This window comes from Bos indicus, chromosome 2 (genome assembly GCF_029378745.1).
Source record: "Bos indicus isolate NIAB-ARS_2022 breed Sahiwal x Tharparkar chromosome 2, NIAB-ARS_B.indTharparkar_mat_pri_1.0, whole genome shotgun sequence".
In the NCBI taxonomy this organism is placed as follows: domain Eukaryota; kingdom Metazoa; phylum Chordata; class Mammalia; order Artiodactyla; family Bovidae; genus Bos; species Bos indicus.
In genome coordinates this window covers 132,051,705-132,078,633 of record NC_091761.1, presented here as the reverse complement: position 1 = coordinate 132,078,633, position 26,929 = coordinate 132,051,705, and the positions used below count along the sequence as shown (strand labels likewise).

Below are 26,929 nucleotides of genomic sequence, written 5' to 3'. Positions count from 1 at the left end.
CCAACTCCCGGAGTCTACTCAAACTCATGTCCATTGACTCGGTGATGCCATCCAACCATCTCATCCTCTGTCATCCCCTTCTCCTCTAGCCTTCAATCTTTCTCAGCATCAGGGTCTTTTCCAATGAGTCAGTTCTTTGCATCAGGTGGCCAAAGTATTGGAGTTTCAGCTTCACTCAGATCATCTGTTTAAAAAAAAATAATAATAATATAGGGTTAGGAGGAATCAGTGTGGTAATCGACATGAATTACTTAGCATAGTGCTTGACCCAGGGACAGCTTGTTACAAGGGTCGGGAATATCCAGATCATTCAACTGGCTCCCCACTCCCTGCTAACTGTCAGCTGGCACTTTACCACATGGAGTCCTAACAAAAAAAAGACACCGCAGACCTCTTCCAAGGTTCTCCTGCAAGTAAGCTGCCCCTTGAGATCCATTTCGAGGCTGCTGCCTGCATCCTCTATGGTCCATTCACCTCTTGGTTCAGATGACTTCCTGTGGGAGTCACCTCAATGGTGCTGATGCTGCAGGAAGAGAGCCGAGGGGCGGATCCAGCATCTGTGCCTGAAGCGTGGGGAAAGATGTGCCCATCCCCACTCCCATCTCTGCCCCCTACTGCTGGAAGGAATGTCAGAGGGAAAGGAGCCAGTAGGACGTGGAACCTATGGGTTTTGCCCCAATCTGAGCCAAAGGATCACAGGCACTGAGTCAGAGCAAGCAGGGTCCCTGGGGGGCACTGACTGGGCCTTGGCACGTGGACCTGACCAGCAGACCGCAGGGAGACTCCATGGGCAACCCAGGTTTTGGAACCACACTGCTTGGATTCAAATCCTGACTCTACCATGACTTGCTGTGTGGCCTTGAGACTTACTTCACCTCTCTGTGTTTTGGTTTCCTCTGCTGTGAAGTGAAGCTGATCTTCCTCATAGGGTCTTTTTTTTATTATTATTGTTTTGGCTGTGTTGGGTGCTTGTTGCGGTGGTGTGGGAGCTTTCTCTATTTGCAATGCCCGGGCTTAGTAGCTCTGCCACACGTGGGATCTCAGTTTCCTGACAAGGGATCAATTCTGTGTCCCCTGCACTGGAAGGCCAATTCTTAACCACTGGACCACTGGGAAGTCCCCATAGGGTATTTATGGGGATTAAATGAGATATGCCCCCAGGTTGGGCAGAAACACTCAGGACTGCCTCTGGGCAGGGACTCAACAGTCAGACATGAAAGTGAAAGTGAAGTCGCTCACTCGTGTCCGACTCTGAGACCCCATGGACTGTAGCCTACAAGGCTCCTCCATCCACAGGATTTTCCAGGCAAGGATACTGGAGCGGGTTGCCATTTCCTTCTCCAGGAGATCTTCCTGACCTAGGGATTGAACCTGGGTCTCCTGCATTGTAGGCAGATGCTTTACCATCTGAGCCACCAGGGAAGTTAGACGTATGGCCCCCTTAAAAAAGGAATCTTCAAGTGAGGGACCAATGCCCAGGCTTCAGCTGCCTTAAAAAAGCAGAGAACTCTCTTCTTTCTAGAGAGAACCGTGGACTGTCAATTTGGGAAAGGGGTACGGGATTCATTCGCCAGGCCCATCTCTTAGTGATGTTAAATGAAGATGCCAAGACTTGGGTGGAGTTGGAAAGTGACTTCTTATTTCCTTCTGCAAATATTGAGGGAATGATGTAGCCTTATGGTTAAGACATCGATCTCTGAAGCTAGAGTCCTAATTCCAGCTCCACTTATAAATATATCACCTTGGACAAGGGATCTAACCACTCTGGGCCTCAGTTTTCTCATCTGCAAAATGGGGATAATATCCATGCCTTACTTTACAGAGTTGTCCGGAGGGTTACCTAAGCTAATTCATGAGAAGTATTTAGAACGATGCCTGGTAGGTCTTCATTGCTCAGTATCTTTAGTATCTTTATTCTTTTTTGAATAACTGTTGCAGCCACTGCTGTGCATGCTAGGGGATAGAACAAGGAACCAGACAACTTTGGTCCCTACCCTCAAGGCGTCCACCCTCAGGGGTGCTGGACAAAGACAGACACTAAGCCAGCAGCCACCTGTGGTGCCAGAGCTGAGACGTGGGCACAGGCTGTATGTGTGACAGCAGGGTCCCAGTCCAGGGCCCACGTGGAGCGGTTGGCAGAGCTGGCACTCAGGCCTGGGAGCCTTGACCTGTCCAGTGGCCTCAGTCTACACAGCCTCTCTCATGTGTGAAGTTGCAGCCTCACAGCTTGGCATCAACCGGCCTTGGACCTCAAAGGGAAACTGAGGCAATGAATATATTCTTCAGTCCACACCTTGACTGGGTGCCTTGGGAAAGGGGGTCTGGTGGCTGAATGGCAGGGATGGGGGCTAGGGGTGGCCATGGCCACAACTGTTCAGTTCAGTCACTCAGTCTTGTCCAACTCTTTTTGACCCCATGAACCACAGCACACCAGGCCTACCTGTCAAACTCCTGGAGTCCACCCAAACCCATGTCAACTGAGTCTGTGATGCCATCCAACCATCTCATCCTCTGTCGTCCCCTTCTCTTCCTGCCCTCAATCTTTCCCAGCATCAGGGTCTTTTCAAATGAGTCAGCTTTTCCCATCAGGTGGACAAAGGGTTGGAGTTTCAGCTTCAGCATCAGTCCTACCAATGAACACCCAGGACTGATCTCCTTTAGGATGGACTGGTTGGATCTCCGTGCAGTCCAAGGGACTCTCAAGGGTCTTCTCCAACACCACAGTTCAAAAGCATCAATTCTTCAGCGCTCAGCTTTCTTCATAGTCTAACTGTCACATCCATACATGACCACTGGAAAAACCATAGCCTTGACTAGAAGCACCTTTGTTGACAAAGTAATGTCTCTGCTTTTTAATATGCTGTCTAGGTTGGTCATAACTTTCCTTCCAAGGAGTAAGCGTCTTTTAATTTCATGGTTGCAATCACCATCTGCAGTGATTTTGGAGCCCAGAAAAGTAAAGTCAGCCACTGTTTCCCCATCTATTTGCCATGAAGTGATGGGACTGGATGGCATGATCTTCGTTTTCTGAATGTTGAGCTTTAAGCCAACTTTTCCACTCTCCTCTTCCACTTTCATCAAGAGGCTCTTCTTTACTTTCTGCCATAAGGGTGGTGTCATCTGCATATCTGAGGTTATGGATATTTCTCCTGGCAATCTTGATTCCAGCTTGTGCTTCCTCCAGACCAGCATTTCTCATGATGTACTCTGCATAGCAGTTAAATAAGCAGGGTGACAATATACAGCCTTGACGTACTCCTTTAAATGGGAAATGCCAAAAAACATAGGTGCCCAGAAGCAGTCTGAGTTTGGGGGAAAAGTAAGACTAGGAGGAAATCCCAATGGAAGAAGGACATGAAAGCGGTCATCAGCATTCATGGAGAACAAGACACTGGGGTGAGCAAGAACTTGCTTGTAACCCTCACAGTGGGCATCCCTGGCTGGTGGCTCAGTGGTAAGGAACCCACCTGCCAATGCAGGAGACACAGGAGACGCGGGTTTGATCCCTAAGTCAGGATGATCCCATGGATGAGAAAATAGCAACCTGCTCGGGTATCCTTGTGGGCTTCCCTGGTGGCTCAGAAGGTAAAGCGTCTGCCTGCAATGCAGGAGATCTGGGTTTGATTCCTGGGTCGGGAAGATCCTCTGGAGAAGGAAATGGCAACCCACTAGGGTATCCTTGTCTGCAAAATCCCATGGACAGAGGAGCCTGGTGGGCTGCAGTCCACGGGGTCACACAGCGTCAGACAGGACCGAGTGACTCATACCTCCACTTTTACTTCTCCTGAATGTCACACGGCAAAGATTCTCATCAGTAACTCTACCCACTGGCACTCACGAACCTGGAGGTTTCAGATCCGAATATGCCCCTTTCTCCCTCCTCCAGCAGGTCTGGATGCAGCCTCTTAGCTGGAAGTCTCCCAAGGTGTGGGCGGCTCAGGCCTCGGCCACATGCACGGCTGGCCGCCCTGGATGCCCGTCCTGGCAGCACTCCAGGTCCCTCGGGCCGCACAGGCACACCGAGCGCCGCTCCGACCCAAGTGACCCGACCGTCCCCCGGGCCCTCTCCCACAATGGGACTGCAGCTGTGTTTGGGATGGAATCCTCCCGGCGCTGGGCTGAGATAGAGGGATTCCTCCCATCGCCAAGGCCTCTTCCCACCCCTCGCTCATCGCCCCTAGCCATTCACTCACCCACTCATGCACTGAGTCCACAAACGGAGCGCTTGCTGTTCGCTTCCCTGAGTTCCTTGTCGAGCAGTTTATGTGCCAGATGCACAATGGGGAGAGAGAGTGCCTGCCCTGAGTTCTAGGAGCTGACCACCTCCCTGCTCAGGAGGGTGGCGTCTCTGCCTGGGGGTGCAGCCCTTGCCTGCCCAGGCCCGCACCGTGTCCCACACGCATTGGCTGAAAGGACACGCAGCACACGGATAATGAGATGGCTGATGCGACAGGGGCTGACTGCGCTGGGGGTGGGAGTGGGGTAGTTCTGTTCAGCACAGGACCCCCGAGAAGGCTTCATGGAAGTGGTGGTATTTGAGCTGGGTCTTAAAGGATGAGTCAGATCTCCTCTAGAGGAGGCGGTTGGCGTGGGGATGGCATTCCTGGCAGAAACTGGCAGCCTCAGAAGAGATATGGAAGCTGGAAAAGTCTGGCTCATTTGGACGAATTCAAGGGGTCTTAACTGGTTGGAGCGTGGGGTGAATAAGGTGGGGAGAGGGGATGCCAGAAGCACCAATTTGTTTACCCACACTGGGGGGATATGAACCCATGGTGGGAGGTTTAGATGAAGTGGGACCAGAATTTGAGAGCCCCAGAATTCTAGAAGCTTAGAACAATCAGATCGGATCCTAGGAACCCATCAATTCTGCCCCCACTTTGATGGGAGTGTCAGTGTTGGTCAGTGGGTGTGGGGGTCCTTGGGGGACAGACCCTGAGTGAGGGCATTATGGCATGGACTTCCGAGAGGCATCGACCGCAGGGCAGAGGAGGCGTACCCCCGAGCCCAAGGTGAGTGGGCCAGCTCACCATCTGCACCTCTCCTAGGCCTGGCTGAGGCCCCTCGGCTGGGGGCCTCCAACTCTGTGGACATAATCTGGAGGCGATCTGACTGGGGTGAGGGGTGAGAGGCCTCCAGAATGACTTTCCAGGTGGAGGGAGGAGGCCTCCCTTTAAGGACTGATGCTGAAGCTGAAACTCCAATACTTTGGCCACTTGATGGGAAGAGCTGACTCATTTGAAAAGACTGTGATGCTGGGAAAGATTGAAGGTGGGAGGAGAAGGGGACAATAGAGGATGAGATGGTTGGATGCTATCACCAACTCAATGGACATGAGTTTGAGTAACTCCGGGAGTTGGTGATGGACAGGGAGGCCTGGAGTGCTGCAGTCGATGGGGTCACAAGGAGTCGGACACGACTGAGCGACTGAACTGAACTGAACAGCTCCAAGGGCAGAAGCAGAGGAGTTACTGAGATGAGCACTCGGGCAGAGACGGAAGGACATTTCCAGGGGAGCGGTCTGCCCAGGGGTCAGGAAGTGGCCCCTCGGGGAGGGCTGATGGAGGAGGGGAGACAGGAGAAGCCCCCAGCCCCACCAGGACCTGCCTGCTCGCACCCATTCACTTGACAGGCATTCTCTCCTTTATCGTCCCAGTCTCCTAGGAGTGGGGCAGGGGAACCGGCATGGGCCCGTTTTACAGATGTAGACACTAAGGCACCAAACTGTTAAGTCACTTGCTTGAGGTTACACAGGAGGTCCTTGGCAGGGCACAGTTGAGTAACTGGTCCAAGGTTGCCCAGAAGTAGCTGTCCAGGGACTCTATCCCCAGGCAGTAGGTTAGCTCCTGGGACCTCGCTGCAGCCCCACAAGCGTCTTGCTTTCCAATTTCTTTCTGAAACTGAAGAAAGTCAATGCCCCCTGGCAGGGAAGGCATGCAGCCACTTCTTGACCCAGGAGCCCAGTGCAGGCCATCATCACGACTGAGGCCAGGCGGGGCCCAGCATCTTTTCCCAGCTCCTTCCCCACGCAGCCTTCTCACATCGCATCTGAATCAAGTCACACCGCTGCAGTCATCTGTCAGCCAGCCTCTGCGCTCCGCCTAGAACCCTGCACCCCAGGCTGTTCCAGGACAACCTGGAGGTGGGGGGGGCCGCTAGTGGGGCTCACGATCCAATTGGGGTCCCGGCTGCATCTTGAGAGGCATCAGAGCAGAGGAAGCCCAGGGTCCCCGGCACTCACAACCCTAGCTCACCGGAGTCCTGGACTTCACTCCTTCTCCCCCTCCCTCCCTCCTTCCTTTCCCCTTCCCTGTGCTCAGCATGGACCGTGAAGCAGCTGGGGAAGGGAAAGCACAGGTGCACTTTTTTTTAATATTTACTGAATTATTTAGCTGTGATGGGTCTTACTTGCGGCAGGCAGGATTTTTAATCTTCATTGCGGCATTCAGGACCTTTTGTTGCAGTGTGAGAACTCAGGGCTTCCCAGGTGGCTCAGATTAAAGAATCTGCCTGCAAGACAGGAGCCCTGGGTTTGATCCCTGGATGAGGAAGATCCCCTGGAGAAGAGAATGGCTACCCACTCCAGTGTTCTTGCCGGGAGAATCATGTGGACAGAGGAGGGCCACAGTCCACAGGGTCACAACGATTTGGACACGACTGAGCAACTAATATATTGACTTTCGCTTTTGAACTCTTGGTTGAGGCACGTGGAATCTAGTTCCCTGACCAGGATCACACCCAGGCGCCTGCATTGGGAGCATGGTGTTTCAGCCACTGGACCACCAGGGAAATCCTGAAGTACAGGCTTTCAAGGAAGGCTGCTTCCTATCTCAGCCATCCTGACCCCTCACCAGCCATGTGGTCCTGGCTTCCAGATCCCTAACCCTCAACTTCCCTACCTGTAATGTGAGGGTGTGTGTGAGCATTAGCGATGATTGCAAAGCACTTGATGACCCTAGGAGATGATTCCATTTCAGACCCTTCCTCTGCAGGGAGCTGGGGCGCAGGAAAGGGGAGGGGCACCCCTGTTCTTCCTGTGCCCACGACCCTCAGGAGGAGACAAGCCATTGCAGGTGGGTAGTTACAGAGCTCCACGATGTGTGAGGTGGCAGACAATGCCCAGAGACTGTGGAGACCCCGAGGAGGGCATGTCTGATGGGCTGGGTTGTCAGGGAAGGCTTTGGGGAGGAGGTGACAGGGGAAGTGGGTCTTGAGTGGTGAAGAGGACTCTGAAAGGCAGAGAGGAAGGTCACGATCATTGCCGGAAAAGGCTCCAGTGCAGGAAGGGCACGGTGAGAAGGTCAGTGTGTTTGGAGCAAAGGGAACACGCAGGACGTAATAGGAGCTGACTCGGGTGGCGGCAGGGAGCTGGTGGGGAGGAGCCTTGAGTGCTGCTCAGGGAGTTTAACCTGCAGGACAGACACAACGGGGAGCCGCGAAGCTCAAGGGAAAGGGAAGGCGCGTGTGTGCCTGGGTGTGTGTGTGTGTTCACACTTGCATGTGTACCTATGAGATGGCAGAGGGGACTAGGAGGAAATCAGCCTGGAGGTTGAAGGAGCAGGTAGGAGCTGGTAGAGATGCTCCAGGAGAGAACACTGAAGCTGCTGCCCCCATGGGGGTAGAGAGCAGAGGATGTCAGGAGGATGTGGGCAGAAGTGCCAAGACTCAGGGAGACGCTTCCTGCAGGAGGCAGGGTAGCCTCACAGTAAGGACCTGGGCTCTGGTCCTTCTGCTTTGGTTAACGCCCAGCCCAAGGTTGGGTGGGCTTAAGGAAGTTGCCTCACCTCTCTGAGCTTCGGTGTTTTCGATCTGTAGCACATGGATGGTAAGAGTACCTGCTTCTGAACTGGTGGTGGTGTTTTAGCCTCCCAGTCATGTCCAACCAACTCTTGGTGACTGTGTTCTTTGGAAGAAATGATGCTGAAGCTGAAACTCCAGTACACTGGCCACCTCATGCAAAGAGTTGACTCATTGGAAAAGACTCTGATGCTGGGAGGGATTAGGGGCAGGAGGAGAGGGGATGACAGAGGATGAGATGGCTGGATGGCATCACCAACTCAATGGACGTGAGTCTGAATGAACTCCGGGAGTTGGTGATGGACAGGGAGGCCTGGCGTGCTTCGATTCATGGGGTCGCAAAGAGTCGGACACGACTGAGCGACTGATCTGATGGACTATAGCCCGCTCTCTGTGGGGTGCTGCCCTCATTGTATTGGGTTGACCAGAAAGTTCATTCAAGTTTTCATACAGAAAAACTCGAATGAATTTTTTTGCCAAGCAGTATACATAAAGCACTCACAATGATACTTCAGCTACTTGACAAATATTTATTGAATATCTACTATACCCCGTAATATTCTTTGGGTGGCAGACAGAGCCAAGAAACAAGCTAAAAATTCTTGCCCTCACTGGAGGTTATACATCATCTAGAGAGTTGGGGAGACGCATTAAACAAATACAGAAGCAGAAGATACAGTCTATCCGAGGGTGATGACTGCAAAGGAAAAAAACAAATAAGAAGAGAGAGCTGGGACGTGTTGAGAAGCTGCTCTTAAAAGTGCCGAGTGACTCAGGTTCTGGAGATGGAGTGACCACGGGCTGTGCCTCAAGTTCAAGGGCTGCATGGCAATGGGAGGCTGAGCTGGAGTGGCAGCAGAGGCTCCTGAGATGTGGGGTTTGGAGGATAAAAGCCCGAGATGCTGCATGCACGGTTCCCACAGCAGCTGAAGTCCCCCTGGGTGATGGCAGGGCTTGGGGAGCAGGGAAGCCAGGAGCCTGGGGCCAAGTGTTTGCTAAAAGGAGAGCGTGGTTGGAGCCTTGAGGATGGCAAGCAACACAGAGCGGGTGGGATGTAGCCGAGAGATGTCAGCCTCCCAACCTGGGAGGTGCAAGAAATAAGCAGCCCCTGCTGGAAGGAGGGAAGCAGGTCCTCGGACAAGGACACAGACAGCCTGTCAAGGAGCCTGCCGGCCGCCAAGTGGTGGGCGGTTAGGAGAGGGAGAAGCTGGCCGGGGGTTGGTTCAAGGGCAGGACAACAGAGCACCCTCTGCGGTTGGGTGGATGGTCTGTTCAAAGACGGGCGGGACCGCCGTGCTGGCTGGGAGGGTGTATCTGGGCCCCTGACTGATAAGCTCTGGGAGGGAAGCCTAAACGATGGATTTAATTCCAACATTTTCCCTGAAGAGCTGCCCTGGACCTGGTGGTCAGGGGATATCTCTCCGTCCCCTGGAAAAATGGGAAACTCGGAAATGGCCGGCTTTGCCCTGTGACCATATGTATCGATTGATTCATTCGACGATATTTATTCACCACCTACTAACAGCATAAGCACTCCTCAAGGCGCTCGGGAAGTATCGGTGAGAAACACAGGCCCCAGGATTCGCCCTCGTGCGGGGAGACGGACGATAAGTAATAAACATGATAATGCTTTACATGGAGTACGTTAGTAATATGTGCTTTGGGGAAAATAAGACAGCAGGATGAGGGTTTGGAAGTGAAGCTGGGGGAACAGGTTACAAGTTTAAACCCAGGATTAAGAAGAAGCTGTCCTTTGAGCAAAGACTTGAAGGAGGGAGGGAGCTAGGGGAAAAGCATCCCTAGAAGTGGAAACACCCAGCTGGAAAGCTCTCCAGTGGGGGAACAGCCAAGCAGAGTCACCAGTGGGGAAACCAGAGAGGAAACCGGTGCGGGGCCTGGATCGGGGGTCTCCAGGGGCGTGGAGAGCTGGCAGGGCGGCGAACTCTGGGACCACATGACTGGATCCATGGCTTCTGAGGACTGCTCTGGCGGCTTTACTGGGAGTGGACGTCACTGCGGGACAAGCCGGAGGCAGCTGTGACAGAGACAAGGAGTTGGGTTTTGAATCTGTTGGCTTGCAGCTGTATTTGGGATCTGTAGCCTCTGTTAGTTCATATCCCTCATCTGCCTTGTTCTCCACCATCTGCCCAGCACGCAGATGAGCACTAAAGGTTAGCGTCCCTGGGAGACTGCCCGCATTCATTCGTTCATTTCACTTTACAAATATTTATTGAGTGCCTGCTACATGCCAGGCACTGTGCTGCGTACTTTATGCTTACTCGGTTTAACCTTCAGTGCCAGGGAAGTAGGACCTATTGGCCCTTCCACTCACCTGGGATTTGTTGTTGTTGTTTTTCCTTTTTGTGTGTGTGGCTGTGCTGCACAGCACAGGGAACTTCCCCAACCAGGAATCAAACCCACACCCTCTGCATTGGAAACACGGAGTCTTAACCACAGGTTCACCAGGGAAGTCCTCACCTGGTTTTATAAAAGAGGGAATGAATAGCCAGGGATTAAAGTGGCTCCTCGCTTAGAAATCCTCTTTGTTACCCTCTCTGCACCTGCTGCTCTCTTCATGGCTCCTCTAAGGTCCAGGGGCCCCTCCCATTCCTTCTGCCAGTCCATTCATCCCCTTTTCCCTTCCCTCTCACCTCACCAGCCCATTTTCCAGATCCTGCATCCCAGCAGTTTGGGGAAAGACAGGTGCTCTGGCCAATCAGGAAGAAGACGAGGAGGGTAAGGGCCTGGCTACACACTGACCCACTGAGATCAGCCCCTGTCACTCTCTGGACCAATTCACACCGCTCTGCTCCTGAAGTCGAGCCTGGCTTCTCACACTGTCCAGGGGACGCTGGTGCCTTCCTCCCCACGAGGTGTCTCCTGGGTGATGCCCACCGGAGCCCGAGGCTAGGATGGTTGGAGAGATGATGCTCAGCGTTCCTGGCGCTGGTCCGCATCTCTTGCAGGGATGCCCCTGGGGTCCTCCAGGAGAAAGTCCGACCCACGCATCCCTGGCACCCATATGTCCTTGGGGGGCCCCAAACTCTTGTGCAAAAAACAAACACACCTCTTTGGGACCTTGATGTCCTCACTTGCAAAGCAATGCACTTTATAAGGTTGTGAGAATTAGATGAGATAATAGGTGTGCCTGGCACAGTTTCAATTTTCAACAAATTCCAGCCACTGATACTATTACTATTACTTCCCCCACTCCTCGTCCCCTCTAACTGAGGATTGTAAGTTCCTTAAGGATGGAGCCATGTCTTATCTTTGCATCCCCAGTGGCTAATTCAGGACCCAGAATACAGTAGATTCCTATCAGTGCTGGAGGAATTGATAAAGATGACGCATGAAGTAGACCCCGCAGAATTTCAAGTGCATTCTTTCCAAGAGGGCAAACGGGAAACAATCAGCGCTCAGTGAGTCTGCCTGCATTAGCGACATCCGTCACCCAAGCCCCACTCCCTGGGGGAGAGTGGCCCCAGGAAACTGGGTGGGCACAGGGCGGTGTGGCATGACTGGGCTGGTTGGGGCACCCTTGGCAAAACTCCACCCCATGCATGCGTGCTTTGTCTCCCAGTCGAGTCCAATGCTTTGTGACCCCATGGACTGTAGGCCGCCAGCTCCTCTGATGGGATTCTCCAGGCAAGAATACTGGAGTGGGTTGCCTTTTCCTCCTCCAGGGGATCTTCCCGACCCAGGGACTGAACCCAAGTCTCCTGTGTCTCCTGCATTGCAGGCTGATTCTTTACTCACGGAGCCATCGGGGAAGCCCACCCCCAACCCCAGGATGAACCCAAGCTGAAGTTCAAGTTCCCCACACATCTGGGGGCTGGCTTGCCAACCTTCTGGACAGGAGGGAACCAGGAAGAGGAGGTGGAGGGAAGGAGTGTGGAGGGCCAGGGAGGTGATTCTCTCAGGAAAGGAGCCCCACCATCTGGTTCTGCCCCTGGCTTTGCCCTGGGCTTTGAGACAGAACTCCCGGGAGAAGGCGGCTGGGAATCCAGCCCTCTCTCCTGGCTCCTTATCTGCCTCCTGCTGTCAGTCAGCATGCTGCAGATATGCCGGGGGGCTGAGAGCTGTCTGGGCTGGAGCCACATAATTAAATCAATACTCCTGGGCCGGCAGAGAGGGTGGGAGCACCTGAGGATCCTTGCTTGGGAACACAAGGAGGATGGAAAAGCACAGAGTTCCCTTCTCAGAGAAAAGACAGGGTCATCAGCAGTCACAGAACAGCCTTGCAAATAAACGGCAACAGGCTACCAGCCCACTGTGGCTTCCGCAGCCATCACCCAGAAGAAGACCCAAAAAGGACCTCAAGTTTGTATCCGCAACCTTTGGTCGGCTTCTCTTCCCATTCCTTCCCCCACCTCTCGAAGGCAGGTGATTGCTTGGGAGGGTCTCAGGAACCTCAGAGAATCGGCACCTGCCCTGAAATGCGCTCGGCAGTCACTGGTGTTGGCGTGATCACAGTCATCTTTTTGTTGTTTCTGGCTGTGCTGGGTCTTCTTTGCTGCACACGGGCTTTCTCCAGCTGCAGCGAGGGCGGGGTTCCTCTTTGGTGCAGTTTGCAGGGGCTTCTCACTGCGGCGGCTTCTCTAGTGGTGGAGCACAAGCTGTTGAGCAGGTGGGCATCAGTAGCTGTGGCCCGTGGGCCTGGTTGTTCCCCAGCACGTGGGATCTTCCTGGCCCAGAGATCGAACCTGTGTCCCCGGTATTGGCAGGCAGATTCTTAACCCCTGGACCGCCAGGGAAGTTCCCAACCACGCTTTTACTTATTCAGTCAGCACTTAGGATGCCATGCAAAGCACCAAGAGACCAGGAGCGCGCTCTCCAAAGGGGATGATGCTTCTGCTGCTTGGTCCCTCAGTGTGGCCGACTCTTTGCGGCCCTGTGGACTGTGGCCCCCAGGCTCCTCTGTCCACAGGATTTTCCAGGCAAGAATCCTGGAGTGGGTTGCCATTTCCTTCTCCTAAAGGGGAGGATAGACGTGAATAACGTAATCTCATGGAGACAGGATGAATCCTGACAGACTGCTGGAAGGAGAGAAGCTATGCTCTGTGAGAAGCCTGGCACGGTGGACTGGCTTCCCTGCAAAGGGAGCCCTGAGTTGACACCTAAGGGCAGTGGGACGTGGCTCGTTTATTTTGGCTCATGGACTGAGCCTTCCAGGTAGAGTGTGGCAAGGACAAAGGTTTGAGAGCACACAGGTCATATCTGAGGGATGAGGTGGAAGTGGGAGACCCACAACGTGAATCCAGCAAGGCCTCGTGACTGCAGGCCTCATTTCCTCTACTGGGAGGTGAAAACAGAGGGCATAATCACGCCTTTTCTTCCAAGGGGTGGTCCAGCATCACTGTGGGAAGTGGTTGGGGGGAAATGGAGAGAATGAGGCTCTGCTTGCCTGTGGAGGCTGAAGGGGGATAACTGAGCAGGGCGGCATGGTGGCGCGGGGGGCCTCTCCCCACTTCTTGCCTTGCCACCTCTTGCAGGTCCTGAAGGCCGAGTAGCCCGCGAGATGCCGGGTCTGCTGAACCAGATCACAGGGGCGGCCCTGCCCCTCACCGCGTCCGACGTCACCTCCTTCGTCAGCGGCTACGCTCTGGGGCTCACCGCCTCCCTCACCTATGGAAACCTGGAAGCCCAGCCCTTCCAGGGTAAGGGTCCCTGCGGGGGCTTCCCCAGGGCCACGGGCATGCTTAATCCCCCGTCCTGACATGCATCAGCCAGCTGACATCAGACAAGTCACGTCACCTTTCTGAGCCTCGGTTTACCCACCTGAAAAGTAGGAATACCATTTCTGCCCAACAGGTCTTAAAGCTGGGGGCAAGTCATGTCAGGATTTGAAGCCAGCTTTGGGCTCTGCCCCAGCCCTGTCCCAGCCCTATTGATGTCCACAGATCATGCCCACCGGTCAGATAGTCAGTCCTCCACATCCCCCAGGGAGTCTCACAGGAGGAGAGGTGTGTGGACTCACTGGAGGCCCGGAGCTCCCAGTGCTAAGCATAGCTCTCGTCCCCGTGACCTTGGGGAAGCCGCAGTCCTCCTCGATGTCAGGATGCTCCTGTGTCTCTCTGGATGCCAGGGTTTGAGGGAAAAGCAGATGAGGTAATGCGTGAGGAAGGGCAGCGTGGAATGGAAAACAGTCTGCGAATGTGAATCATCAGTGTTCGGAAGTCAGGAGTGTGCACCGACGTTCCCCTGCAAGGGCTGTTTGTAAATTGTGCTCTAGTCTTTGCATGTAAGGAAGGGAGTTACCAGAAGCCTGGCCAGGAAGGTCCTGTATAAAGGATAGTTATGCTTCGCATCCCTTCTCATTCACAGTGATGGGGGCCTCCTAACTCCCAAACTTCACCTCTTGGGGCACCCACCCTCCAACCTGACCTGAGTGTCTGAAATCCTTTGAGTTCCCAAAAGAAACCTACAAGGGAAACTTTCCTCCCCACAGAAATCTTGCAGGCAGAACAAAGATCCTGTCCCTCTGTTTCAGGAAGCCTACAGAGAACAGCTTAATGTGAGACTGACGGGGAACCAAAGAGACTGTATTACTTGAACAGCTTTAAGACAGTCCTTTAGCTTTCCATGTGTGGAAAAACCAGTGCCCCCATTTTATAGATGAGGAGACTGAGGCTCAGAGGGATGGGAAACTGGGATTTATGGAGAGCTCGCCATGGTCCTGCCACTGTGCTGCCCCTGGGTTAGTGGGCTGATTAAATGAGATAGGACCTCGGTCCTCCGAGCGTGCTCCCCCAGCCATCGGCATCACCCAGGGCTGGTTAGAAACGCAGAATCTCGGCCTGCCCCAGAACTACTAAATCAGAATCTGCATTTTAACCAGACCCGCCCCCCTCCCCCAGGTGACTCGTGTTTTCTTAAAGTCTGAGAAGCGCTGCCCTGAGACATAAAAATGTAGGACGCACACTATGGGGGGTGGAGCTTAGTGAATGGTGGCTCTTTCTCCCATTTTCACAATGACCCTGAGTTTGACTCTATCATCCCCGTTTTCAGACAGGGCTCTGAGGTTTTGAGATGCTGAATGTCACCAGACTGGGGCAGAGGGCAGGGCTCAGATTAGAACCCTAGTCCTCTTCCTCCAAAGACCAGCTCCTGGGCACCACGGGTGATAATCCACCACACAGGAGTGTCTCGTTAGACCCACACAACAGCTCACATAGAAATCCAGATTGCCGCTCTCTCTTGAAAAATCAGAAACCCTGGCCACACCAGTGGAGCCAGGAGGATGGGGGAATCTAAAACCTGGGAGGAAGGAGGAGGCAGATGCTCTGGGGAGAAGGTGGTCAGGACGTTTCTCAGAGGCTCAGGGTCCACAGAGGCATGAGCGCCCCCTTCTCCCAAAGACTCAGCCGAGACCAGCCCCAGGCCAGGGCCACCGGGGGGCGGATCTTGGCACCTGCCCCGCGGTGAGTGCAGTTCCTCCCTGAAGCGGGTGGATGAGGCTGCCTGTTTTAGAGGTTCGGTCTCTTCATTCTCTTTTCTACTCCCTGGGGCCGCGAGGGTGGGGAGGTGGGCAGAGTGCTGGGTGGTCGTGGTGAGCTTGCAGCATGGCACAGAGTAAGAGATGGCTGGGACAGGGGAGCAGCGGTCCCTTTACTAACCCGCCGCTGACGTGGAGCCTGCCACTCTACGCATCCTATCGGGGGGCAGCCAGCCCGAGTCCCCTCGGGAGCCCTCTAAGTGGCAGTGAGCGCCATGGTGTGCTCAAACGGCAGACCAGGGGCTCTAGTTCCATCCGGGGGGCGGGCACGCCGAGCGGCGCTGGGTCACCCCGTGACCCCGGGCCCTGCTCCGCCAGGTCTCTTCGTGTACCCCCTGGACGAGCACACCACGGTGATCGGCTTTGAGGCGGTCATTGGGGACCGTGTCGTGACGGTACAGATCAAGGACAAAGCCAAAATAGAGGGTGGCCACTTTGAGGCCACCGGCATTCGAGCTGCGACTGTCACAGGTAAGAGGGCTGGAGGGGCTGTGGCGGGACCTGGGCGTGGCTGACGTCTCGTGCAGACCGAAAGGGGAGCAGTGGGATCAGGTAGAGAGAGCACTGTACTAAGAGTCGGGAATCCTGTGCGACCGTGGCCCAATAATTAACCTCTCTGAACTTCACCTTACTGTCTGTAAAACAGGCAATTGTTTCTCCTCTCACTTGGGAAGAGTGGTAAGGGTCAAAGGAGGCAACTGAAGGGTATTTAAGACATCTCTAAACACCAGAAAAGCATATTATCATTTAAGCTCAGAGGTTGTAGAATGAGTCATACCAGGATTTGACTTCCAGTCCTGTCGCTTGCAAGCTTAGATAAGAAATGAAGACTTGCTTTGTAAAATGTAACTAATAATCCATCGAAATCTCACAAAGAGCGTGCAGAACGCTCATCCCTGTCACTGGTGCAGAGTCAGTACTCACACAACGGCTGTGGGTTCCTGCTATGGATGATACTGAGGCTCAGAGCGGGAGTGCCCAGCCCAAGGCCACAGAGCATATTAGTGGCAGAGCCAAGGCTTGAGTCCAGACCAAGGATCATATGATATAAAAGATTCTCACCATTGGATCTGTGATGGAAATGAAGTTTGTTCACCTGATCATTGATGTTCAAGAATCTTTGAACACCCATGCTATGTAAGACGCAAAGTTGCCCCCCAAGAGTTTAGGATTTATCCCAGCCTGGAAGAACAGCTAGGGCATGCCAGGGAGTGACTATGATAGGAAGTTGAACGTGGCCATGCCAAAAACGGTCCAGATCATATCAGAGGGGGAAAAGAAGGGGCCACATTGGGACCAGGGAGGTTTTCGTGGAGGGGCTGGGTGGGTGGATAAGATGGGCTAAGAAATAATGAGGGATGGGCCTTTCCAATGAAAAGAAACAGCACAGATTCTGAGAGAGGTGAGAGCTCCAGTGTAAATCCTAGGGGGACATAGAGTCTGAAGATGGAGATGTGACCCTCCATCAGGGGTGAATGGGTCCCAGCCTCCCACTCCCGGCAGGGCACAGTGTAAAGTACACAGGCCTGGCGTCAGACCCACGTAGGTTCAGGTCCTGGTTCCGAAATTAGTTATTTGTTGAATAACTTGAACTCATTGCACCCCCACGCTAAGCCTCAGTTTTCCCATCAGCGCACAAGCTCCTCTAACCCAACACACAGCAAGCTTAGAGGGGATGAGAGAGAAGCAGCTCACGGCCCCTGACTCCAGGCCTGGCATGTAGGAACCATTCTGCAAACGTTCCATTATCCCTCCTTCCTGCCAACCAGGAAAGGTGGCTCTGGACGAGGATTTGGAGCGGATCCTCTTTGTGGTCAACCTGGGGACCATCGCCCCAATGGAGAATGTCTTCGTGTTCATCAGCACCTCCTCGGAGCTCCCGACGCTGCCCAGTGGGGCTGTGCGGGTCCAGCTGCCCGCTGTCTGCGCCCCGACCGTGCCCCAGTTCTGCACGGAGAGCACCGGCGCCCCCAGCCAGCAGGTCCACGGGTGAGGAGCCCCTGCCAGACAAGGCCAGGGTCATGGAGTCGGGGGTCAGGGTGTGGGGGAAGATGAAGGATAGGCAGTGATGCTAAGCTCTGTAGCTGCCACCTCTTGAAGACTGTCAAAGAATCTCCCTGAAATGGCTGATGTTGGTACTGATCAGAAGTGTTGGAGTTGGGATCAGAATATCCAGGCTTGATACTTTAATGCACCCAAGAGGCATTTTTGGAGCACCTACTATGTGCTAGTGGAGAAGGAAATGGCAACCCATTCCAGTATTCTCGCTTGGAGAGTCCCACGGACAGAGGAGACTGGCGGGCTACAGTCCATGGGGTCACAGAGCGTCAGACATGACTGACACGGCTTAGCACACACTGTGTCTAGTCACTGGGGTGGGTGTCAGGAACACAGAGGGAACAAACGCACACGGTTCCAGAACTTTCCGGAACTTGGTGGAAGAGATCATTATCCAGCCAATAACACGGCTAAGGTGAACTGTTTGTGAACTTGCATGCATAATTAATTACGTGAAAGTGCAATGGAAGAGACGTTCATTGGCTAAGAATATAAAAGAGGGACCCAACCCCTGGGAGGTCCAGGGGCCAGGTCAGTCTTCTCTGAGGAGTGATATTTCAGCTGAGGGCTGAGCCAGGAGGCAGACAGATAAGGCACAGGGAGAAACGTTCCTATAGGTGGGAACGGCAGGGGCAAAGGCCCTGAGGCAGCAAGGACGGGGCCCCAGAGGACCGGAAGCACAGGTGACATGAGATGAGGCTGCAGACATACAGGACACCCTGCGGCCCTGGCCAACTCTGGATTGCTCCCCAGAGCAATAAGGAGCCATTAACAAGGGTTTTCAACAGGGTCGGGTAGGACATTGCAGCACAGTTTCTCTGTACTCTCCCCAGGGGTAGGGAGGAGGGCAAAGGGGTCACAGCCTGAGGCACCTGCAGCTGAGATCAGGGATCCTCCTATTTCCCCACCGTGGACCCAGGGGACTAGCGTCTCCTCCACAGGGAGAGAGGAAGCCCGGTTTAAGAAGCCTGCTGCGTACGGGAGGTACCTTTTGATGCATCTTATCATTTGGTCTCCCCTGGTGGCTCAGCAGTAAAGAACCCGCCTGCCAATGCAGGAGACGCGGGTTCAATCCTTGGGTCAGAAGATCCCCTGGAGAAGGAAATGGCAACCCACTCCAGTATTCTTGCCTGGGAAATCCCATGGACAGAGGAGCCTGGTGGGTTACAGTCCCTGGGGTCTCAAAGAATCAGACATGATTTAGTGACTAAACAACAAACTCCTTAACTCCCCCTCCCCTACTCTCGTTCTGAATCTTTGAGTCAAGTTGAAATACGGGAAGATATAAACACTGTCCATATCCAGGAGCTTCATACACATACTCTGTAGGGCTCTGGGGACAGCTGGAGGCACGTGCCCACTGGATCACAGAGGGCCATGTCAATAGTCTCCTGGACACTGCAGGTTAAAGGGATGATCTGTGACTAGGCTGGGAAAGGGGAGAAGGAGAAGGGGATGACAGAGGATGAGATGGTTGGATGGCATCACTGACTCAATGGACATGAGTTTGGGTAAGCTCCAAGAGTTAGTGATGGACAGGGAGGCCTGGCGTGCTACAGTCCATGGGGTTGCAAAGAGTCGGATACGACGGAGTGACTGAACTGAACTGATGGCCAGGCTGGCGAGGAGGGGGTTACTGCAGCCTCCCATAAGGGGCCAGCTTGGAGGGCACTCCTTAGTCATTCCACAGATTAAACACTTACTGTGGGCCAGGACCAAGCACACACATGGGCCGGGCACTGTTTTGGGTGCTGGGAATACAGCAGTAAACCAGAGTGGCAAGGTCCCTGCCTTTAAGGAGCTAGCATGCTAATGAAGGCGGCAGACAATAAAGAAACAGGCTCATAGATATGTCAGACATTAGGTGATGAGGTCTATGGAGATAAATACTACTGAGGCTGGAGAGGGACAGGATGCGGCAGGTGCTCATTAGAAGAGACGAGGCTTAGGCACCATCTGAGACTCGGACCATAATGAAAGCTGAGCTGCCGGGGTCCAGCCCCGGCTGATCCAGGTTATTCAAAGCGGGGATGGCGTCGGCGAGGATCAGGATACAATAGCTTCAATTAGACATTAATTAGAGATGTAACGAGTAATAGAATGAGGATAGCTCAGTAGGAAAATTCAGTGGAGAAAAGAGGCTGAGTAGCTTGGTTTACGCGGGAGACCAATAAAACTTGAAGACAAGAAGTTTGCACCACTTACGGAGGCCGCAGGCATCCTTCTGTTCTCCCAAAGAAGAGGAGACACTGAGGCCTCCCCGGTCGGATCTTAGAAGCCCAGGCATAATTAGTAAGCATGGCGGGTTCCTCGCTCCAGATGGAGACTCAGCCTGAGTGAGAGAGAGAGAGACATGGGGAGACCAGTCTTTCAAGGAACTGATCCCAATTCTTTATTTTCCATGGTCTACTTTTATACACTGAGATGTTATGCAAAAGTCACACGGGGTCAGCAGTCCTGACTTTTATCAAAGTCAGGTGCTTCATACAAATGTATACAGAGGTCTTAGGGGTGTTACATCATCTTCTGGCCAGGGGGGCCTGCTGACAATTTATGACCCTCTCCTTGTGACAGCGATTAGTCAACCAGGACACTTATTTCTCCAGGGGTGATTATTCTTAAAACAGACGCCACCCAAATAAAGTTACATTCCTATAGGGTGAGGGTGTAGTGGGTTTTAGTTAAGGAAAGAATTTACTTAGCCTAAGGTCTAACATGATTAATATCAAAGGTTAATACTTATTTCTTCTATATATTCATTAATGTGTGTAAGGGCAGGGGATATGGAGACTTAGCAACAAACATTGGCTCAACAAATGAAAAACCCTTCACCAATACAATTTCTAATCAGCCCATTATACTTATACTAATAGTTTTCTAACTTTTCTAAGGAACCTGTTTTTAGAAGGTTTAAAGCATCTCGTGCCTCTCATGGTTGGGAGGCTGTGAGCAATCACATGTGGCCGGACAAGCCTGTCAGGCAGGCCAGAGAACCTTCAGAGGAGTTTGTAGGTTAAAACACTCTTGTCATGCCCAGGAGTTTTTATTAACTGGAGCTCTAGGTTAACTCCTTCTCTGAAAGAGGTGGTGGGGGACAGCCACCCGTAAAGTCAGAGGTGTAGGTGAGAGCACAAAGTAGTAAAGTAGGCAGGCTCTGGTTATGAGGGTAGATGCTCGAGGATTTCCAGGGGGACTCCTGAGGCTCGATCCCGCCTTTGCGTATGTCGAGCCTCCTTCCTCATGACCTTTGCCACGGGCGGAGTACCTCACTCTGGCCCCCAACACTGAGCGCCAAAGAACTGATGCTTCTGAGCTGTGGTGTTAAAGACTCCTGAGAGTCCCTTGGACTGCAAGGAGATCCAAGCAGTCCATTCTAAAGATCAGTCCTGGGTGTTCTTTGGAAGGAATGATGCTAAAGCTGAAACTCCAGTACTTTGGCCACCTCATGCAAAGAGTTGACTAATTGAAAAGACTGATGCTGGGAAAGATGGAGGGCAGGAGGAGAAGGGGGCGACTGAAGATGACATGGTTGGATGGCATCACTGATTTGATGGACATGAGTTTGAGTAAGCTCCAGGAGTTAGTGATGGACAGGGAGGCCTGGCGTGCTGCAGTCCATGGGGTCACAAAGAGTCGGACACAACTGAGCAACTGAGCTGAACTGAGGCAACATCTGAGGCCTGATCTGAATGAAGGGAGCAAGCCATGGAAATCATCTGGAGGAAGAACATCCTGAGCCGGGAGTAGAGCAGGCAGGAAGTGCAAAGGCCCTGAGGCAGTGCCAGGCTTGGTGTGTTTGAAGAGCAGCAGGAAGGCTCGTATGAACATAGCAAACAGGAGAGGAGTGCTGGAGTCAGATCATGGAGGGCCTCGAAATCTAGAGTGAGGACACTTGCTGGCACAACAGAGAAGCTGCTGGCACCATCCAGGGTCAGGCCAGGGAGCACCAGCTCGTGTGTCAGCTGTGTAAATGCTGCCATCGTGCATTTGTAAATGCAAAACACTTGGTAAATGCAAGCCTGGTACATTTGAGAGGCAGGACTAGCAGAGCTGAGGACATTCAGACCTCGGTGGATCAAGGAACAAGAGGCTTGGGAGTACACAGCTCCCCTGAGGTGGCCCTGATAAATTTTTGATTCCTGCCCATTCCAGCTGGAAAGAGTTAACAGAGGCACCCTTGGGACTGCAGGGGATGCAGACACCTGCCTGCATCAAATTCCGATGAAAAAGTGGCTTAGATAGAGTGACATGAGAAAAAGTAAGAAAAACAGACCATACCAAATGTTAGTGAGGGTGAGGAGGGAAACTCTGGTTCACTGCCGGTGGAAGTGAACACTGGCCCAGACACCTTGCAGTGCAGTCTGGCGGAATTTGATGTGTGCCCTTTGACCCAGGGATCCCAGAGAAATCCTTTCATACGTTCAAAAAGGGAACACAGATGAGGGTCTTCATGGGGGTGGCCTGTGGACGCCGGGAGGTGGAGGCAGGAAGAAACCAGGACAATGTCACAGGCCCTCAAGTCGGACCATTGTTGCTGTTATTTAGTCGCTAAGTCACATCCGACTTTTTTCGACCCTGTGAAGTGTAGCCTGCCAGACTCCTGTGTCCATGGGATTTCCCAGGCAAGAATACTAGAGTGGGTTGCCGTTTCCTCCTCCAGGGGATCTTCCCCACCCAGGGATCAAACCGAGTCTCCTGAATTGGCAGTCAAATTCTTTACCGATGAGCCATCATGGAAACAAGCTGAATCACAGCAGCAGCAAAGACTTTGGTTTTCAGACCTTTAAAATGCAGCATTGGGTGAAAAAAAAGGGAAGCTGCTGAATGAGATTCCTAACACAGTGCCATCTTTTCAACCAAATGTCATGGTGCCTTACAACGCTCTGTGCATATTCAGAACAAAAACCTCAGAGGCCAAGGCTGTGGAGGGGAGGGAAATAGAGCGGGATGAGAGCCCAGGTGGGGACAACAGACAGAGGGCCAGAGACGATTGAGCAGCAGATGACTCTGCTAAGCACTCACGAGAGACAGCTGTGTTGCCATGATCCCTATTCAACGAGAAAACCGAGACTCAGAGGAGGAGTGGCTCAGGCAGGGGTCCCCAGCTCACAGAGACAGAGCAGGGATTCCAGATGTGATGTGATGCTATGTAAACTGTCCCACGGCTGAGTCCGAGAGACCCAGGTGAGGATGTACGCTCTGCCCAGTGCGAGTGTGGGAACTGAGGCCAGTGCTCCCATCTTGCTGAGTCTCCTCCCCCCTCCCCTCCTCCCGGCCCCTTTCCCAGCAGAGACAAGCACTGCTTTGGCAGCCTGGACTCCTGGAACAGACTGTGCCTGTCGACTCTACTGGACACCGACGTGTCCAACCCCATGGAATACGAGTTCAACTTCCAGCTGGAGATTCGTGGGCCCTGCCTGCTCGCAGGTGAGCGGAGCTGCCTAGACCCTGATGGGGCTGGAACGAAGATTCCAGGTCCCGGGGTGGGGAGAGGAAGGGAAGGAGGAAAAGCTGGCCGGCCCAGGTGGATGACAGCCTGCAGCCAACCTGCCACCCAACAGGACTCTTTCCCAAGGACAGATTTCAAGACTGTCCGCTCCCCTCCCCGCCATGGCTTCCCTGGGGAAATGTCCACATGGGCCTAGCAGTCCAAAGTCCGAGGTCGGAGGTCCAAGGTCCTCTCCAGGAGGCCACAGCCACAGAGATGCTTCTCGGGTCCTCCCCTGGGGTGGAGGTGGGGGTCCTCTCAGTGGGGTACCTTTCCAAATCCAGCCACCTAGATCCCACCCTAGAGCTTCTGATGATGACACTGGTCTGGGGGTGAGAGCCCTGGACACCAGAAACATTGAAAAGCTCCCAGGTGATTCTAACTGGGAGCCAGAGTCAGGCACCACTGTTCTGATGGTTCCCCTCCCCCTCCCAGTCAAGGTTTTAAAAGAATGTGGTTTCGGTCCATGAGTAAGTTCTCCCAGAGCAAGCCGACATTCAGCACGAGAGGCGTTTATGGAGTGCCCTCCGATGGAGCGTGAAGCTCCTTTTGTCTCTGTGGCCTGAGAGGAAGCCACCCCTTTAACCCCCACTGGGTCCCGGGGTCAGGGCAGGAGAGGTTATCCGACCCTGTCTAGCTAAGCTCCCATTTTACAGATGGGAAGACTGAGAAGGGCTGTCCACAGTTTTGCACCCCGGCAGGCCAGGAGCCCCTGATGGGGCTGGAGTGGCAGTCACCTCCGGCCTGGGTCTCCGGGTCCCCCAACCAAGGCCCTCTCTCTCTGGGGACCCCTGAACCTATCCCATCTTTCTGCGCCACTCAGGGGTAGAGAGTCCCACCCATGAGATCCGAGCCGATGCCGCCCCTTCCGCAAGCTCGGCCGAGAGCATCATCGTCACCCTGGCCAACAGGCACACCTTCGACCGGCCCGTGGAGATCCTCATCCACCCCAGCGGTACTGTGCACCAGCGGGGGCCCCCGGGGCTGCTGGTGGGAGGGAGGAGGTGCTGATCCCAGGGCACACAGACTGCCCCTTGCCCACCCCATAGCCAGGGAGAGGGTAGGCTATGTGGCAGAGGAGAGGAGACCAACTACTGGCTTCCGTGTAAACGTGGCTCTGATTAGCAGAGTTGAGTGTCTCCTGCCCCATTTCAGCTCCTGAGGCCCCACTGTCTCATCCACCCATTGCTGCACTTTGCTCTCAGGCCAGCTGAACACCTAAGCTTGCTTGGTGAGACCCCAACAGTTCTTTACCCCCAGGGAGCAACTCTTTTATCTCTTTAAGAATTGTTAGAATGTCAAGATGCAAAAAGATTGGAGCCCAGGATCACTCCCGTTTTACAGATGGGTAAAGTCGAGTCATGCACTCTCCTGACTCCCAGCTAAGGAGTCTTCATGGCCCCACATGCCTCAAGCGTCCAGGGTTCCCATCCCCCTCTTCCAACTGGGAGTCCCCCCACAGCGAAGATCCACCCCTCAACCAAGGTCCCCTACGTTGCCTTCACGCTCGGACAGTACTGTCTCATCTCTACAGAGCCCCACCTGCCACATGTCCTGATGGAGAAAGGGGACATGACCCTGGGGGAGTTTGACCAGCACCTGAAGGGAAGAGCAGATTTCATCAAAGGGATGAAGAAGGACAGCAGGGCAGAGCGAAAGGTGAGGGTGGCTGAGCAGCGTCAGCAGTGGCAGAACTGGGGTGGCTCTGGGCACCGGGTCTGCGCCGGGCCAGGGAGAAGCCTGAGCCTCAGGGCAGGGGTGGGGGTGACTCGCCTGAGGTCACACAGCAAGCTGACAATCCCACCTCCTGCCAGGTCACCTGCTCCCAGTGCCATCCAGGTGCCTGAAAGCATGTAAGTCGCTCAGTCGTGTTCAACTCTTTGCGACCCCTTGGATTGTACAGTCCATGGGATTCTCCAAGCCAGAATACTGGAATGGGTAGCCTTTCCCTTCCCCAGGGGATCTTCCCAACCCAAGGGTGGAACCCAGGTCTCCCGCATGGCAGGTGGATTCTTTACCAGCTGAGCCACCAGGGAAGCCCAAGAATACTGGAGTGGGTAGTCTATCCCTTCTCCAGAGGATCTTCCTGACCCAGGAATTGAACCGGGGTCTCCTGCATTGCAGGCAGATTCTTTACTGATGAGCTATCAGGGAAGCCCTTCAAGGTGCCTAAGCTAGAAAAATTTTAGGCTGGTGGCAGAAATGACCTTGGTCTTCTTCAGGATAGTCTTCCCCCAAAAGGCACCAACGGCCCTACGGCTGGGTGCCCTCCAGGCTCCATCTGTACTTCTGGGTCTCCCTTTACCCACCTGCTGAATGGGTCTCTTGATTTGCCTTCCTTTTGGGTCATTGCTTGCTATTAGGTAAAGAATAAAGGCAGAGCCAGGGAAGCCAGAGAAACCCTCTCCCTCAGCCTGCCCCTCCCCCATGAAGTTCAAGGATAAGGGGGTCCTCAGCAGGGGCTGGGGGTGGGGAAGAGGGGGGTAAGAGGATGCTGAGCCTCAGCCACAAGCCACCCCCACAGTCTCCCTCCTGCTGGTGTCACCGCACACCGCCCTGGGTCCTGAGTGCCAAGGTAGGCTCAAGAATCAGGGCACACTGCTTTCTATCATCTCCCTTTTTAGGTGATAAAACTGCAGCTTAGCACCCACAATAACTGGTGAGCTGGGAAAAGGGAGTTGGCTTTCGTGACACTGAGGCTAAGGACATCACCCCGCTCATGTGGGGAGGTTGTGCTGAATTTAAGGGCCTCTCTGGCCCCTGCTGGTCTGACGGACAGAGGACAGTGGAGAGGAACAGACAGGAATGCAGAGAAAACCTACAGCTGATATCCTTCCCTTTGGTAGAGATCCCACCGAAGGCCCCTACTTGGAGGGAGGTAGGGGATGGCTCAGGGAAGGTACAGATGGCTCAGTGCCCACCCCCACCTTGGAGACCCTGCTGGAAACATCTGCCCTCCCAGAGGTGCCCCCAGATGAGTCAGTTGGGAGAAGAGGCTGGAGCCAGGTTCTCAGAGTAGGGGTGGCAATGCCGGGGTGCCACTGGGCTCCGAGAACTGCAGCGTGCAGGCAGGGGGGATCAGCAGTGAGCCTCCCTGCCTGCCCGCCTGCCAAGCCTTAAATCAATTAGCTCTGGGACCGCCGGAGCAAATGAGAATTAATTTGCCACCTTGGGTTGGTTATGAAAATACCCTGTATTCTCATGAGCTTCAGGGATGACAGCCATCAACCCGAAGCTGCTAAGAAGTGATGAGTTTATTGTAATTGGATAATGGCAGCTCAAGGAGACATCAGAGAATCCTGAGCCCGAGGCCCCCACCCCAACCCTCCGAGAGGCGAAAATCAGGCTCCTGTCACTGACGTGGCCATTGCTGCCTTGGGCTCTGTCATCTAGAGAGCTCTGTTGGGCAGTAGCTTTTGGCTAAGGACCTCGCTGTGGGAGGGAGGACCTGATCCCTCACCAGGGAGGGAGGTGAGCACCCAGAAGCATCAGCCAGGGAGAGCTGGGTGGGCTGAGCTGTCAAAAACTGTGATTTAACAAAGTGGGGGCAAATGACACAGAGGGAGACACAGATGGAGATGCAGAGAGAAGCAGAGACGAAAGAGAGACAGACTGAAAATTTTTTTTAAATGATGTACATAGGTCAGTTGCAGACAGAAAAACCCACGAGACTCATCTTCTCATTTATTCATTCAGCAAACAGTAAGTGCCCTGTTAGGCATCAGGCTCTGTTCTAGGCACTGGGAGGACTGAAAATGTCACATCCTTTCCTCCTGGTGCTTACATTCTAGCCCAGGGAAACAGACAAGAAGCAAACATACGAGCAAGATCAGTTACGCAAGGACCAGGGTCTGTGAAAGACCTGAAACAGAGTGACAGGATGAGTGATGAGGCCTGGGTGCTGAAGCCAAATATTGGAGGAAGCTTATCTCAAAACGAGACCTGGTGGGTTGTGAAACCCTGGGAGGAGGTACAAAGAACTGGAGGCAGAACAATGGTGATGTGCTTGGAAGACAGAAATGTGCCCCCTGTGGCCTGAAATGTGGGGCAAACACGAGGTGGACAGGCAGGCAGGGGTCAATCCATAAGGGGCT

General features: G+C 53.7%; 1 protein-coding gene across 7 annotated transcripts in view; it reads left to right on the top strand.

Moving 5' to 3' along the window:
* The window catches only part of VWA5B1 (von Willebrand factor A domain containing 5B1), an 82,140-nt gene that overhangs the window by 11,463 nt on the left and 43,748 nt on the right, over positions 1-26,929 (top strand). For 4 of the 7 annotated variants that reach the window (XM_070777633.1, XM_070777628.1, XM_070777623.1 and 1 more), the window contains exons 1-7: positions 4,467-5,009; positions 13,287-13,451; positions 15,608-15,760; positions 17,059-17,278; positions 22,635-22,774; positions 23,659-23,790; positions 24,370-24,494. In XM_070777633.1, coding sequence (XP_070633734.1) covers positions 13,313-13,451; positions 15,608-15,760; positions 17,059-17,278; positions 22,635-22,774; positions 23,659-23,790; positions 24,370-24,494 — 909 coding nt within the window. In that variant the 5' untranslated portion in view covers positions 4,467-5,009; positions 13,287-13,312. Of the gene's footprint in view, positions 1-4,466; positions 5,010-13,286; positions 13,452-15,607; positions 15,761-17,058; positions 17,279-22,634; positions 22,775-23,658; positions 23,791-24,369; positions 24,495-26,929 lie in introns of those variants that run through there. The other 3 variants (XM_070777617.1, XM_070777613.1, XM_070777618.1) reach the window with 2 other exon arrangements.